General features: G+C 35.1%; 2 protein-coding genes across 8 annotated transcripts in view; both read right to left on the bottom strand.

Moving 5' to 3' along the window:
• LOC108749937 (period circadian protein) overlaps positions 1–2,073 on the bottom strand; it is a 32,068-nt gene extending 29,995 nt beyond the window's left edge. For 2 of the 5 annotated variants that reach the window (XM_018488979.1, XM_018488980.1), the window contains exon 1: positions 1,693–2,069. In XM_018488979.1, the coding sequence (XP_018344481.1) occupies positions 1,693–1,769 (77 nt within the window). In that variant the 5' untranslated portion in view covers positions 1,770–2,069. Of the gene's footprint in view, positions 1–1,692 lie in introns of all 5 variants that reach the window. The other 3 variants (XM_018488977.1, XM_018488978.1, XM_018488981.1) reach the window with 2 other exon arrangements.
• A 2,414-nt stretch (positions 2,074–4,487) lies between these two features.
• LOC108749938 (RNA-binding protein 45) lies at positions 4,488–10,015 on the bottom strand. Of its 3 annotated transcripts, none has more exons than XM_018488983.1 (6): positions 9,623–9,818; positions 9,304–9,418; positions 7,203–8,002; positions 6,891–7,120; positions 6,645–6,785; positions 4,488–4,580 (listed from the first exon to the last, which is right to left on the bottom strand). In XM_018488983.1, the coding sequence occupies exons 1-5, from the start codon at positions 9,816–9,818 to the stop codon at positions 6,672–6,674; spliced, it is 1,455 nt and encodes a 484-aa protein (XP_018344485.1). In that variant the 3' UTR covers positions 4,488–4,580; positions 6,645–6,671. The 3 variants fall into 3 exon arrangements, with proteins under 3 accessions (XP_018344485.1, XP_018344486.1, XP_018344487.1); XM_018488984.1 differs by lacking the exon at positions 4,488–4,580 and adding an exon at positions 5,544–6,422 and having other exon boundaries at positions 9,623–10,015; XM_018488985.1 differs by lacking the exon at positions 4,488–4,580 and adding an exon at positions 5,544–6,422 and having other exon boundaries at positions 6,891–7,114; positions 9,623–10,015.
• Between the last annotated feature and the right edge of the window lie 1,655 nt (positions 10,016–11,670).

The raw sequence follows: 11,670 nt of genomic DNA, 5'->3' as shown, positions 1-11,670 counted from the left end.
TTTTTTTAAATGATGGTTTCCTCGCTTTCGGAAAATGCGAATTTATAAGATTGCAATTGCTTAAAAAGATTTTTATACAATTATGAAAAGTATAATAATATCAAAAGCATATATCAAAAATGTGTGTATACATATATATATATATATAATATTTAATATTATTTAATATATATATAATATAATTACATTACACACACACACACACAACACACACATTTTTGATATATGCTTTTGATATTATTATACTTTTCATAATTGTATAAAAATCTTTTTAAGCAATTGCAATCTTATAAATTCGCATTTTCCGAAAGCGAGGAAACCATCATTTAAAAAAAACATTTATACGTATGTTCATAAGAATAAATATAAAGCAAAATCGACAGAGCAGAACTGCAGAACAGAGATAAAAACTCATAGTGTAAAACGAATTGAAACACGAATAAAAGCAATCGAGCGACGTGATAAATGGAAAAGAATGTATCTTCGAACGATAGATACCTTAGAAACAATTACGTCTGACGCATGTTATTTAATGAATGAACAAACGGCGTTCCACGGTCGTCAAAGCGATCGACATAAGAATTCCTGCGTGACGGTCATGTTTTAAATTTATTACTCATCGATTCGTGATACTGAGTATCATGGAACATATCAGAATAAATTCCGACTGGAATTATTCCATTTTCCCTAGAAAACACAATAGAAATCTAGGGAATAATTGAATAATTTCGGTCGGAATTCATTCCAACTTTTTCCATGGTAAGTGTCTTGATCTCACACAACATTGATCGCAACAGCAAAAGTCATGGTGTCCGATGCACTTTGAAATACAAGTCGGAAGAAGATTCCATCGTATGTGAATTGTTGGTATTTTAATATAAATTTCAGGGTTGGTAAAGACTAATGTTTTTTTTTTTTAAGAATAAAACATATTATGTTTCTTCTTAAATATGTTTTTAATGTTTCAAATATGCTTTAAACAAGTACCATAAAAAATACATATTTAAAACATATTAAAAACATTGATTAAGAATGTTTTAAACTGTTTAAAACATGTTTAAAACATGTTTTTTTACCAACGTTGCATACACGCATATCAAAAAGCATAAGTAACTTGATAGACATTTAAATTTAAATTACGAAAAATATTACTAACTTTGTGCACATATACATACATAAAAAACATTTTATTAGATACGAATTATTTTGAAAATCAGAAGATATTTACGGAAAAAACAGTTTTGCTGAAGTATCTAAAATTTTAATTGATAAATCTAAAAATCATACATTTTGTTAGACCATCAAAATAATTATTTAATTTCAATTAATTTATTGTGATCAAGTTTTATAATTGCGTAGAATGCTTAAACTGATTGAATTAAAATTTCAAAACTTTCTGCAACTCGCTTTCATATTACTTGAGATTCCTACAAAATAATTTTGATGGTCAACAAAATTATTTCCAGATCTGTTGATCGATAAGATTTAAGCCGCTGATGATTTAAAGAAAAAAAAAAAACATATGAAATAATAAATTATAATTGTTGTAAATAAAACTTCGATATTTTATTCTGGAAAAATCATAAATCAATTAGGAAAGCGATATCATAGTTGTTTTCATATAGTCTCGCTAATCAAAAATATAATGACCAAAAATCTTAGCGAGCGTGAAAAATTGCAGATCGCTCTCACCTGCGTTGCGACTGGCTGTTGCTGCAGGTGTTGGAATATCCCGAATCCTTGGTATTGTCCACGGATACCTCCTCCATTCTGCGCTTCTCAAAATACGAAATTTTCCCTCGATAAAAAGAAATCCGCGCTCCAAAATCGCCCCCTCACCACGCACTCGCGACGAGTACACGATTCATTTTGTCCTTCACCCTTGCGAATCTGATCGTGGACCTAACAGGGAGGACCAAGACGGAGTGGAGGAGGATGGCGTTCGCGTGGAGACTGTTTTGGTTCCAGAGGTGCGCGACGGCGGGCGGGTTTGACGCTCGCCGGTTTCCACGCGCGGACTGACTCGCCGGCACCGGCTCTCTCGGCCTAGACTCGATCCTCGCCGCGATAAGTCGGCCGCACGTTCTGAGACACGTGAGCGCGGACCACCCGCGCCCACATCCCGCTGCAGCAATCTATATCAAACGAAGTTGCAGCTAGTCTCACCGCTTCCCCTCGCTTCGTTCACGCTATCGTAATCAGCGATCGGCGCGATCAAAAGCCGCACGTTGCGATGATATCGTAACGCTGACCTTCGTTTTGACTTTTTGCACCTTCAAATGTTTGAATGATGGAAGGATCGTCTCTGCATGCAATTCTCAGATCGGTAATTTCGTAGTTCGTTTTTATTTCACCTGCAAGGTCTTTTTTGGGCACAAGCGAAATTTCACTTTCCAATTTTATCCTCAATTTTGCTAAAATTTCAATTTTTATTACATATAAGTTTTAACATTTTAATTAAAAAATTATTTAATCAACAATGTATAATAGAGATGTTGAAAAATAATCCTGAATTTTTTTTTAAACGTAGGGTATTTACTAAAATCTTATTTAAAAATTTCTTGAGAATCTTGAACTTTTTCCGGATACTTTGATTCAAAATTTCAAATAAAATTAAATAATTTTTTAATGCAACTTTGAAATAAATTGGAATGCAAGTAATTATAAATTAATAGCCGAAAGGAATTTCACGAGACTGTAGCTGCGTTCGGAATTGACACTCACGCGCTGTAAGCTTCATTTTCTTTTTACGAATAATGAATGATAAAGATAGAATAAAGCTTATAGCGAGTGAGCATCAATTCCGAATGCAACCTGATACTTAAGACAGTCTTAAATATAATGAAATAATTTTAATTCTTGATCGATCAAATAATGAAACAATGATAGAATTGGGTCCTAAAGATCATTTGAATTGTTTTTAATAAGGGAAGAATAAGAAAATTGAAAGCTAAAAAATAGGAAAATCGGCACATCGTCGCGATCTTACTACTGCACCACGATATCTGACTGCGAGTTGTCTGTGTTTGCATTTACTTCACGCATTTGCATAACTACTATGAGCCTTGTCTGATAACGAGAGATTGCATCGTGCCTTAAGCCCGATCTACAATTGCATAAACGTAGTTGTAGTTGTAAGAATTGAGCAATCACACTTGAATACAAGGAGAATATCCGACTATGATTGATGAATTATTACAATTACGATCACTTAATTACAACTACGTTTACGCAATTGTAGATCAGATTTTAGGCCTATTCTACAATAGAGTCGTAAGCGGCAAGCGGTAAGAAACCAATCATAGTCGATTATTCTTCTCAAACTTAATTGTGATTGGCCAATTTCTTACGATTTGCGACTCTATTGTAGAACAGGCATTTTATGCGGGATCTACAATAGAAGTCGTAGTGGTCGTAGAGTTTTAAGTCTTAGAAAATTAATTAATTATAGTCGAATATGAGAAGAATAATCGACTATAATTGGTCAATTTTTTGACCACTTCGACTTTTATTGTAGACATAAAATATCTGTTCAACAATAGTCGCAAATCTACTCTACGATCGCTACGATTACTACTGTAATGGCCATTCACAATACGCCATTAGTCATAAATCAGAAGTTGGAAGTTGGAGAGAAATTGACGATTGTGATTGATCAATTTCCAGCTTCTAACTTCTGATTTATGACTGATGGTTTATTATAGAATGCGTGCAAGAGAAGACCTCGCATTATATTACTATGCACTATGTATGTCCAGTCACAGTTACTACTGTAATAAACTTTGTTTATACTTATCTTTACTATTGAAAATTTCTGACCTTATCCTTCATAATTATACATTCCATTCCATGCTCAGACGTCTTTCCCGTCTAAAAATGTGATTTCAGAGGAAGAACGTAGATTAATTATTTAAAATTACTTCAAATTCACAGTACCTAAACTCATACAGCATAGATCTCTAAGGGACGTCCAGAAGACGTCCCTAAATCCTAAGGACATTTCCAGAACAAGCTTGGAATAAAGTGTGCTGTGTGAGAAATGTCCTTATAATCCTTTGACTTACTTAAATTTTTTTTTTATTTCTGAAAATGTCAATGAATCATAATTTATTATAATTTATATTTTATTCATATAAATTATATCAAAGATTTAATCTCTATGTTATATTAAATATTTTCAATATCTTGTATCACAGATGTATATATATATATAATTTTTACGTCTCGAATTATAATATTTTTTTACCAGCAAAAGTAAACTCTTGAAAATAAGAAAAATTTTAAAAATAGAAAGGCGATAAAAAGCTTGCCATTACTTACCTTTATCTAGTAGAAGCTATATATATATATATATAGCTATATATAAGCTATATATATATATATATTCAAGATAAGAACTTATGTTGAAAAATAAATAAATTCATGTGCAAGTGAATATAACTGTGCCAAAAATATAATTTAATATATTCTGTAAAATTTTTCTTCCCATATACAATTTTATAGAAATATTGTAATCTTACGCTATCATTAAAAATATCACAGTCTTCAGGTACAGTGCTTCGTGGAATCCTCGCAGTAGCCTGAAAATGAAAAAAACACATATCAGATTATTAGAGAATATCAACTCGATTAATACAATATTGGAGATAATACAATTAGACAAAATACAATATTTTATTCTCGAGGAAATGATAAAAAAAAATTAAGTGAAAGAGTCAGTGTTTTGGGGTTTATTGCGTATTTCATGTGTATTTGATATCACCAAAGAAAACAAGTCACAGTTACAGTCCCCTGGGACACCATCCGGTCAATACAGTGAGTCACGCACGGTGATACAAAAATGTGTGTCCATCATAAAACGTTTAATGTTGTGCGTCGATCACTGGATGTGTAACGAGGTCATTGATTTCGTAATAATGAATATCGGGTAATCGATTTTGCCAGAAAATTGTCTTTCCTTTTTTTTTCTTTTACCGTAAGCAACAAATTTACGCTTCCTTTCTTCTATAATGCTTTGAAACGAAAAACAGTCTACATGCCAGTACATTTTACTCCTACATTTCGTTCCTACATCAATTGCTTCCAAAACAAGATTTTTTCCAATACTAATCGGAAATTAACGTCGATATGTATAATATTGAGTATTACATATCTTACATTAGTATACAGACCCTTTTTTTTATAAAAATTTTATTATTAAAACTCAAAAAATATTGAAGTTTTCTCGATAAATTATTTTTCTTTTATAAACTGTTCGTTTTTAATAAAAGAATTTTTTGTGAAACCTTTTTAAAAAACGCAAAAATTACAGATTAAATTTTTATTAATTAAAAAATTTAACTAGTAATGTGTGCGCGTAAAAGGCGCGATTTAATTAAATGTTTTACAATTTTATTAAGCATCTCAATAAGTTATACAAACTCAATATTTTATACAAATGTGAGGCATAACAATATGACAAAATTATGATATATGAGATCCAATGATTTTATCAAATAACAATTCTTCTATCACCACAGCATAAAATTTTTATTGCTGTCTAAATAATATACCTTGTTTTGGAATTACTTTTGTCCGCAATAATTTTAACTTATCATTGTAAAAGTTGTCAATATCATATAAAGTACAAATTATTTTGTTTTTTTTTTCTGCACGCAATATAATTATAAAAGAAAAGTACAGAAATTTAATCATAAATTAAAGGTCTCTTTGTTAAACCTAAAGCATAAGTTATACCTAAAAGCCTATGCGAACGCGCAGATAATCAGAGCCATGATTGTCCTCATGGATTTAATTTTCACAATCACCAATGTTGGATTTAAAATGTTTAAGATGTTTTGTGTCATACTTGGAATGCACCCTTTAAGTATCGAAAATGTATCATAAATCATTTCGAAGAAGTGCAAAGCTGAAGATTAAAAGATTAAGGAAGAATAAAAATACATATATATGCGAGAAACAATCTGGGAGACAAATTGGTTTATGTACCTCGTCAATGTACGCGTGTTTTGCCTCCTCCGAGTCTCGCAAATGTCTGAAGGAAGAAAGTACATTTCCGTACAATTTCACACGTGGAAAGAGCACTTTTCACACAGTATACAGCGAATAGGCACTCAACGATATCGGCCGTTCGCACAGGCCTCTTAAAGTAACAGAAACTCGGGTCGTCCGCGCGCGCAACGTATCGTGTGTGAAACGGATATGTAAGAGGATAAAAAGTAATAGTAGTAGTAGAGTAGCAGTTAAAGGTTTCAGTAACGTAGAGAGTTGCAGCTGCGCGAACGTAAGCGAACAGTTAAATATATATAGGTAGGTAGTTGGAGTAGTTTTCCCTGGATGCAGGCCCTTGATGTGGTCAAGTGAGTAGTCTTTAAATTCGTCTCTTTTTGTTGCGTGCGTCCGGCTTGTGTATACCAGTCAGTCTGTGAAGACAAACAGCAAAAATTACATTTTCTCCTGCAATTTTTCTCCCCCTGCCCGAGGAGGAAGAAGAGGAGGAGGAGATAGATAGAGAGAAAGAGAAAGAGATAGAGAGAACGAGTGATAGCGTCGGTAAAACAACGTCTCGGGGTGTACTACAGCTATTACAAAGAAATGCCTCTCTTTTCCTTCGCGCCACACTACGCTACTCATCTACTACTTACGAGATACGCATTTTTATTAAAACACGTTCAATTCTCGTCCTCATCCATTCGTAGTCGTTTCCGCCGATCCTCGCCGACATTTCGTTCCTCTGCTTCAAGTACCTTCAGCCGGGAACCACAGATTTCTTGACCATGCAGGACCTAAAAGCATATTTGAATGTAGAAACATCTACGTGTTTTGAATATGAATAATTTGGAATATCTACGCAGCAAAGATTAAAAGCAAAAAAAGGAAAAGCGCTGTACCTCAATGGCCTCATTCGCGCTGCTAATGCTGGCGTATTTGGCGTATCCACAATTCTTGCCAGGTAACATATATACATCTATAAGATTCCCAAACCTACAAAATGCATCCTTCATAGCATAAATAGGCGGCACTGGTGGACCACATACGATGAAACATCTCTTGGCAACTTCAGCGTCTATACTCGCCATTGGTTGTACCGGAGGTAACTTTACGGATATGTGATCTAAGCCTAAAAATGAGAAACACAACGATACTTGATGCACAACGTATTATTTCTTCGGCGCACTGGCGAGATGGTCGGATTTACTTACTCGGTGCCGTTAGTCCTGCAGCTTGAATTAGTGATGTAGCTTGAGCAATCGTCTCCGCCAAGTGTACTAGATCCGTCCTTGCACTAGCGACGCTGCCGGTTGTTGAACCACCAGGTTTTGACGCGCTCTTCGGCGGAGCGCTAGTCAGGTCCGGCTTGACGATCATTCGATGACCAGGTGGATACTCGAAACCGTGAAATTTCTCACGCGCATATGCCGCCGCGCTCGGGTTGTTGTATACCACTACCGCTTGACCGCGCGGCATCCTGTATCTCACGTCGGTCTTTAAGTGGCAGTAATCCAGTCCAGGCACTATGTCAAACAGCTTCCACAGTTGGTCCTGATTCAGGGCCGGATGTGCGATCACCTGCAGACGCGTGTAGCCTTCCGAATTGGAATAGTTAGTAGCAATCTCCAGGCTGATGCTGCTCTTGCCAAAGTTTGAGGAGCCATAACTACAACTACTACTATTGTCATACGTGGTACCAGACAGTCCATTATTGTACTTGGCCTCGTTGTGATCGGGCTTCGGCTTCTTCGGCTCGGCGAACACAGCTTTGTACTTTCTGTCACACTCCTCGAACGCTCGCGCTGCGCTAGATACCTTCTTGAACTTGACGTAGCCAAAGCCCTTGGATTCGTTTGTACTGCGATCCTTCACGACAGTCGCGTATTCGATTGCACCGAACTTGGAGAATTCCTGTTGCAGCTCGCTGTCAGTCATTGTTTTCGGTAATACACAGAATAAACGAACCCACCTCTCTTCTTCATTCGTTTCTCGCACAGAACCCTGATCCCGACTGAGAACAATCAGTTAAAAATGTTGATTAAAGTCAGATGTATATAAAACGAATCAATTAAGCCAGTTTAAATCTACATATCTAGACTCTAGAGCAGTTGACTTGACATGTGTGATGTGTGGCATTTATGTCTATTGTTTTCTTTTCTCTACCTCCAATAATTTTTAATACACATCATAATTTTCTGGTTCTTTACTGGCTGTGTTCCAAATTTATTGTCAGCATTGAAAATATGACAGTTTACGTTACGTGCACTATAGTTTTTAGTACAAGCAGTCAATTTTGGAACATAGCCTATATAATTCATGTCCTTGGGTTAATTTTCATAATTTTTATAAGCATACAAAAATTATTCATATCTGTTTCTACCAATGTAGATTAACTTTAATCTCGGTTCAACTTACTCTTCATTTTTTTCTAATTCTTCTAACTAAATGAAGAAGAATTATTTTAACTGAGATTAAAATTAAACTATATATATATATATATATATAAAATGGTAGAAATAAATATATGTATATATACTTTATACATATACTCTTCTCATCTTTAGAAAGTATAAAGTTGTGCATTAAAAAAAAGAAAGAATAGAGACCATTATTTATCCAAATGCTCCAGTTTCAAAGAAAAGAAATATGTAAGACATAAATGACCCAATCATATATACTAAGAATTAAGAAAAAGGAAAGTAATAAGCTGGATAGAGATTCTTAGCCGTAATCACACTATGAATTGCCGGTTACTGTTGCTGGTTGTTGGTTCTATTTTTACCAATCACATTGCAACTAACCTGCAACTAACGCTGCATCATGATTGGCTAAAATAGAACTAAATAGAACCAACAACCAGCAACCGTAACCAACAATCTATAATGTGATTACAGCCTATAACAGTCTCGTCATGAAATAATGAATTTTTGATTGGCCCATCATTTCCATCAACTTCAGTAATATCTGTTTCTACCAATGTAGTTTAATTTTAATCTCTACTAATTCAACTAACTCTGCATCTTTTTCTAATTCTAAGAAAAAAAAAATAAAACGCACAAATAAAACCAAGATTAAAGTTAATCTATACTGGAAGAAATGGGAATAAGTTAGAATAAATAAGATAGATAGCATAAATTAGAACGAGATAGAATATATAGAGAAACAATATATTTGATAAAACTGCTTATGACCAGATTCTGTTATAACATTTCTAGATGTGGACATTGATATATGTCAAGTCAATATCCACAATTATAAATTTTGAATGGTATTAAAATATAAATGAAGTGAATGATACCGAGGAGGACTTACTTTGAAGCAATCATCACTTTGATAGCTCTACCCACGGAGCCCAGCATCTTGCCATTCATCTCCTCGAGAGCAAACGCCGCCTCTGATGTTTTAGAAAACTTGATGTACGTAACACCTGAGGGACAAACAGCGACGATTAGTAGGGATACACCGGCGTACACAAAAAGAGAAACATGAAGATAATATTTTTCCTAGGACGCAAATAAAGAAGCCGCGCGTTACAAGAGGGAAGAAAACGCAATTTCTTTTTTCAACAGATAGGGCAGATCGGAGTTTATCGATTTTAGTTTTTATCTAAAAACATGCAGTGCAGGATCACCTTTATTGTCGCCCGTGTTACGATCCTTAACCACCCAGATATCCTCGATCTTGCCGAACTTCTCGAATGCTTTCCTGAGATCATCCTCCTCGAGACTCTTGTGGCAGATGACGAAGAGGCGCGAATTCGGCGGATCATCGTTCTTAGAACGCAGATCCGTCTGCGTATAATAATCCCGTTCCCTGTGGTCGGCCATTTTCCAAATGTGAACGCGAGCGCTGCCGCGAGCGCGGACTATCTACCGCGGCAAACAGCGGCAAATGCGGCAATATCTTATACCGCACCGCTGTCCCGGCTCTCCGGTCTACTCCGTCATCGGCCCGATGATCGGCTGACGCCGCGATGCGCGATGATGCTCCGTCGACGCGTCGGAGGGGTGCCCCTCCCTCCGCCTCCTTGCCCCGCGGCATAATCCGCGCGCGATCGGAATATCCTGGTATATCCTTTGAACAAGATCAAATATTTATAGCTTTATTCTCGCTCTCATCTGTGAGAAATAAAATCTGATACTTTTCTGGATCTGATATAAATTAAAGAATACTTTAAGAAGATTTCGAAGGTACTGATTGTAATCATGACTGTAATGATGATGGGTACTTGAGAAATGTATGATCAAGAGAGTCGCCATGGAGTTCGCCGTAGAATTTCTGCAAAGAATTTAATTTTAGTTTTTTTATTCCTAGTTAGATAATCCAAACTAAATAACATGAAGTCAAGATCGGATGTTTTAAAAACGTGTTTTATGAAAAATGTCTTTGGTACGCTTGTATCCTGTTTTTTGGAACAGGATTTTGGAACAGGTTGTCTGGAAAGTTAAATCTTAATATATTGTTTTAATTATAAAGACTAGCAGAAGCTTTATATTGGAATGAGCCTTTTCTATAAAAATGCGTGGTGGGAACTAAACCAAGAGTGTAACAATTATAGGCTTATTCTTCTCTCCACGTTAGAGAAAAAAAGAAAAAAGATGAACTATGCAAGAATTTATGCGACACATGCCCGTTTCTACCAATGCAGTTTAATTTTAATTTCGATTCTTTATCTTTTTCTATTTTTAAGAATTATAATAAAAAGGATAAAGAATAAATTGAACCGAGATTAAAATTAATTTATATTGCAAAAAAGATACATCTACTTCGTTCAATATACTATAATAAAACGAGGTCTAACGTTTAACCCAGCATATATAGAGCTCATTGGACTTTATAATAAAAGACCTATTCTTTTTCCATACTCAGGATTGAATTTCTCGCACAGTTCATCTGTCTTCCTTTTTTATTCACAATAGAGGAAAAAAGATGAATTGTGCCAGAAGTTCAATCCTAGGGTATGGGAAAAGGAACAGGCCTAAAGAAAAAGAAACAAAAGAAAAATATTCTTTTCGAGCTGCATGTCAGAAGACTCTCAATAATAAGTCCCAATAATAAGACAAATATGTACCTAAGGATTAGAAGAAAAAGAGAAAGAGAAAGAGAGGGGAGAATCATAAGAAAGTTCAGCCGTCGGCTTAGGCTTGCGCGTTCACATCTGACATTTAAACGTAGCCTGGCAATTCGGAATATTCTTTGTCTCGTGTGATATTATCGCAGAAAAAAACCACGCTCTCTAAAGATCAGAACAAACGAGAGAGCATTGATTCGCATTTGATCGCTAATTTTAATTGCCGACTAGTCGCAAAACGGGATACGCAACGGTTGAATCATAATTGCATGGAGGAGACTTCTTCCCCTGCGGAGTTACGCAGCGAATAGCGATTGAACTATTTCCATCGTCGTTCCTTGTATTTTCGGAATTTAACGGACAAGTTCTAATTTTTGACACTGTCGTGCTACAGCTTGCGTAATTGAAATATAAATAAAAGCAATAAAAGTTTTAGTGTATGAAATATGAGGTATAGGATGCGGCCAAAGTCTCACTATATATAAATTAATGCTTTGAAGTTGATTGATCAATCCGAAAAAATTAATTTTATAAATTGACCAATCAAAGAATGCAAAGTAATTATAGCATTATGTTAATATTCGTACATATAATCGTGTATACAAATA

This window comes from Trachymyrmex septentrionalis, unplaced genomic scaffold (genome assembly GCF_001594115.1).
Source record: "Trachymyrmex septentrionalis isolate Tsep2-gDNA-1 unplaced genomic scaffold, Tsep1.0 scaffold32, whole genome shotgun sequence".
NCBI lineage: Eukaryota > Metazoa > Arthropoda > Insecta > Hymenoptera > Formicidae > Trachymyrmex > Trachymyrmex septentrionalis.
Note: the sequence above shows the minus strand (reverse complement) of the source record. Positions and strands in the feature narration are given on the sequence as shown.

Coding starts and splice junctions, on each gene's coding strand:
- LOC108749938 (XM_018488984.1), bottom strand. CDS start 9,818: ATGGCCGACCACAGGGAACGGGATTATTATACGCAGACGGATCTGCGT. Junction 7,121..7,202: donor TGCAGGACTAACGGCACCGA/GTAAGTAAATCC, acceptor TCTCATTTTTAG/GCTTAGATCACATATCCGTA. Junction 6,786..6,890: donor GCGCGAATGAGGCCATTGAG/GTACAGCGCTTT, acceptor ATATGCTTTTAG/GTCCTGCATGGTCAAGAAAT.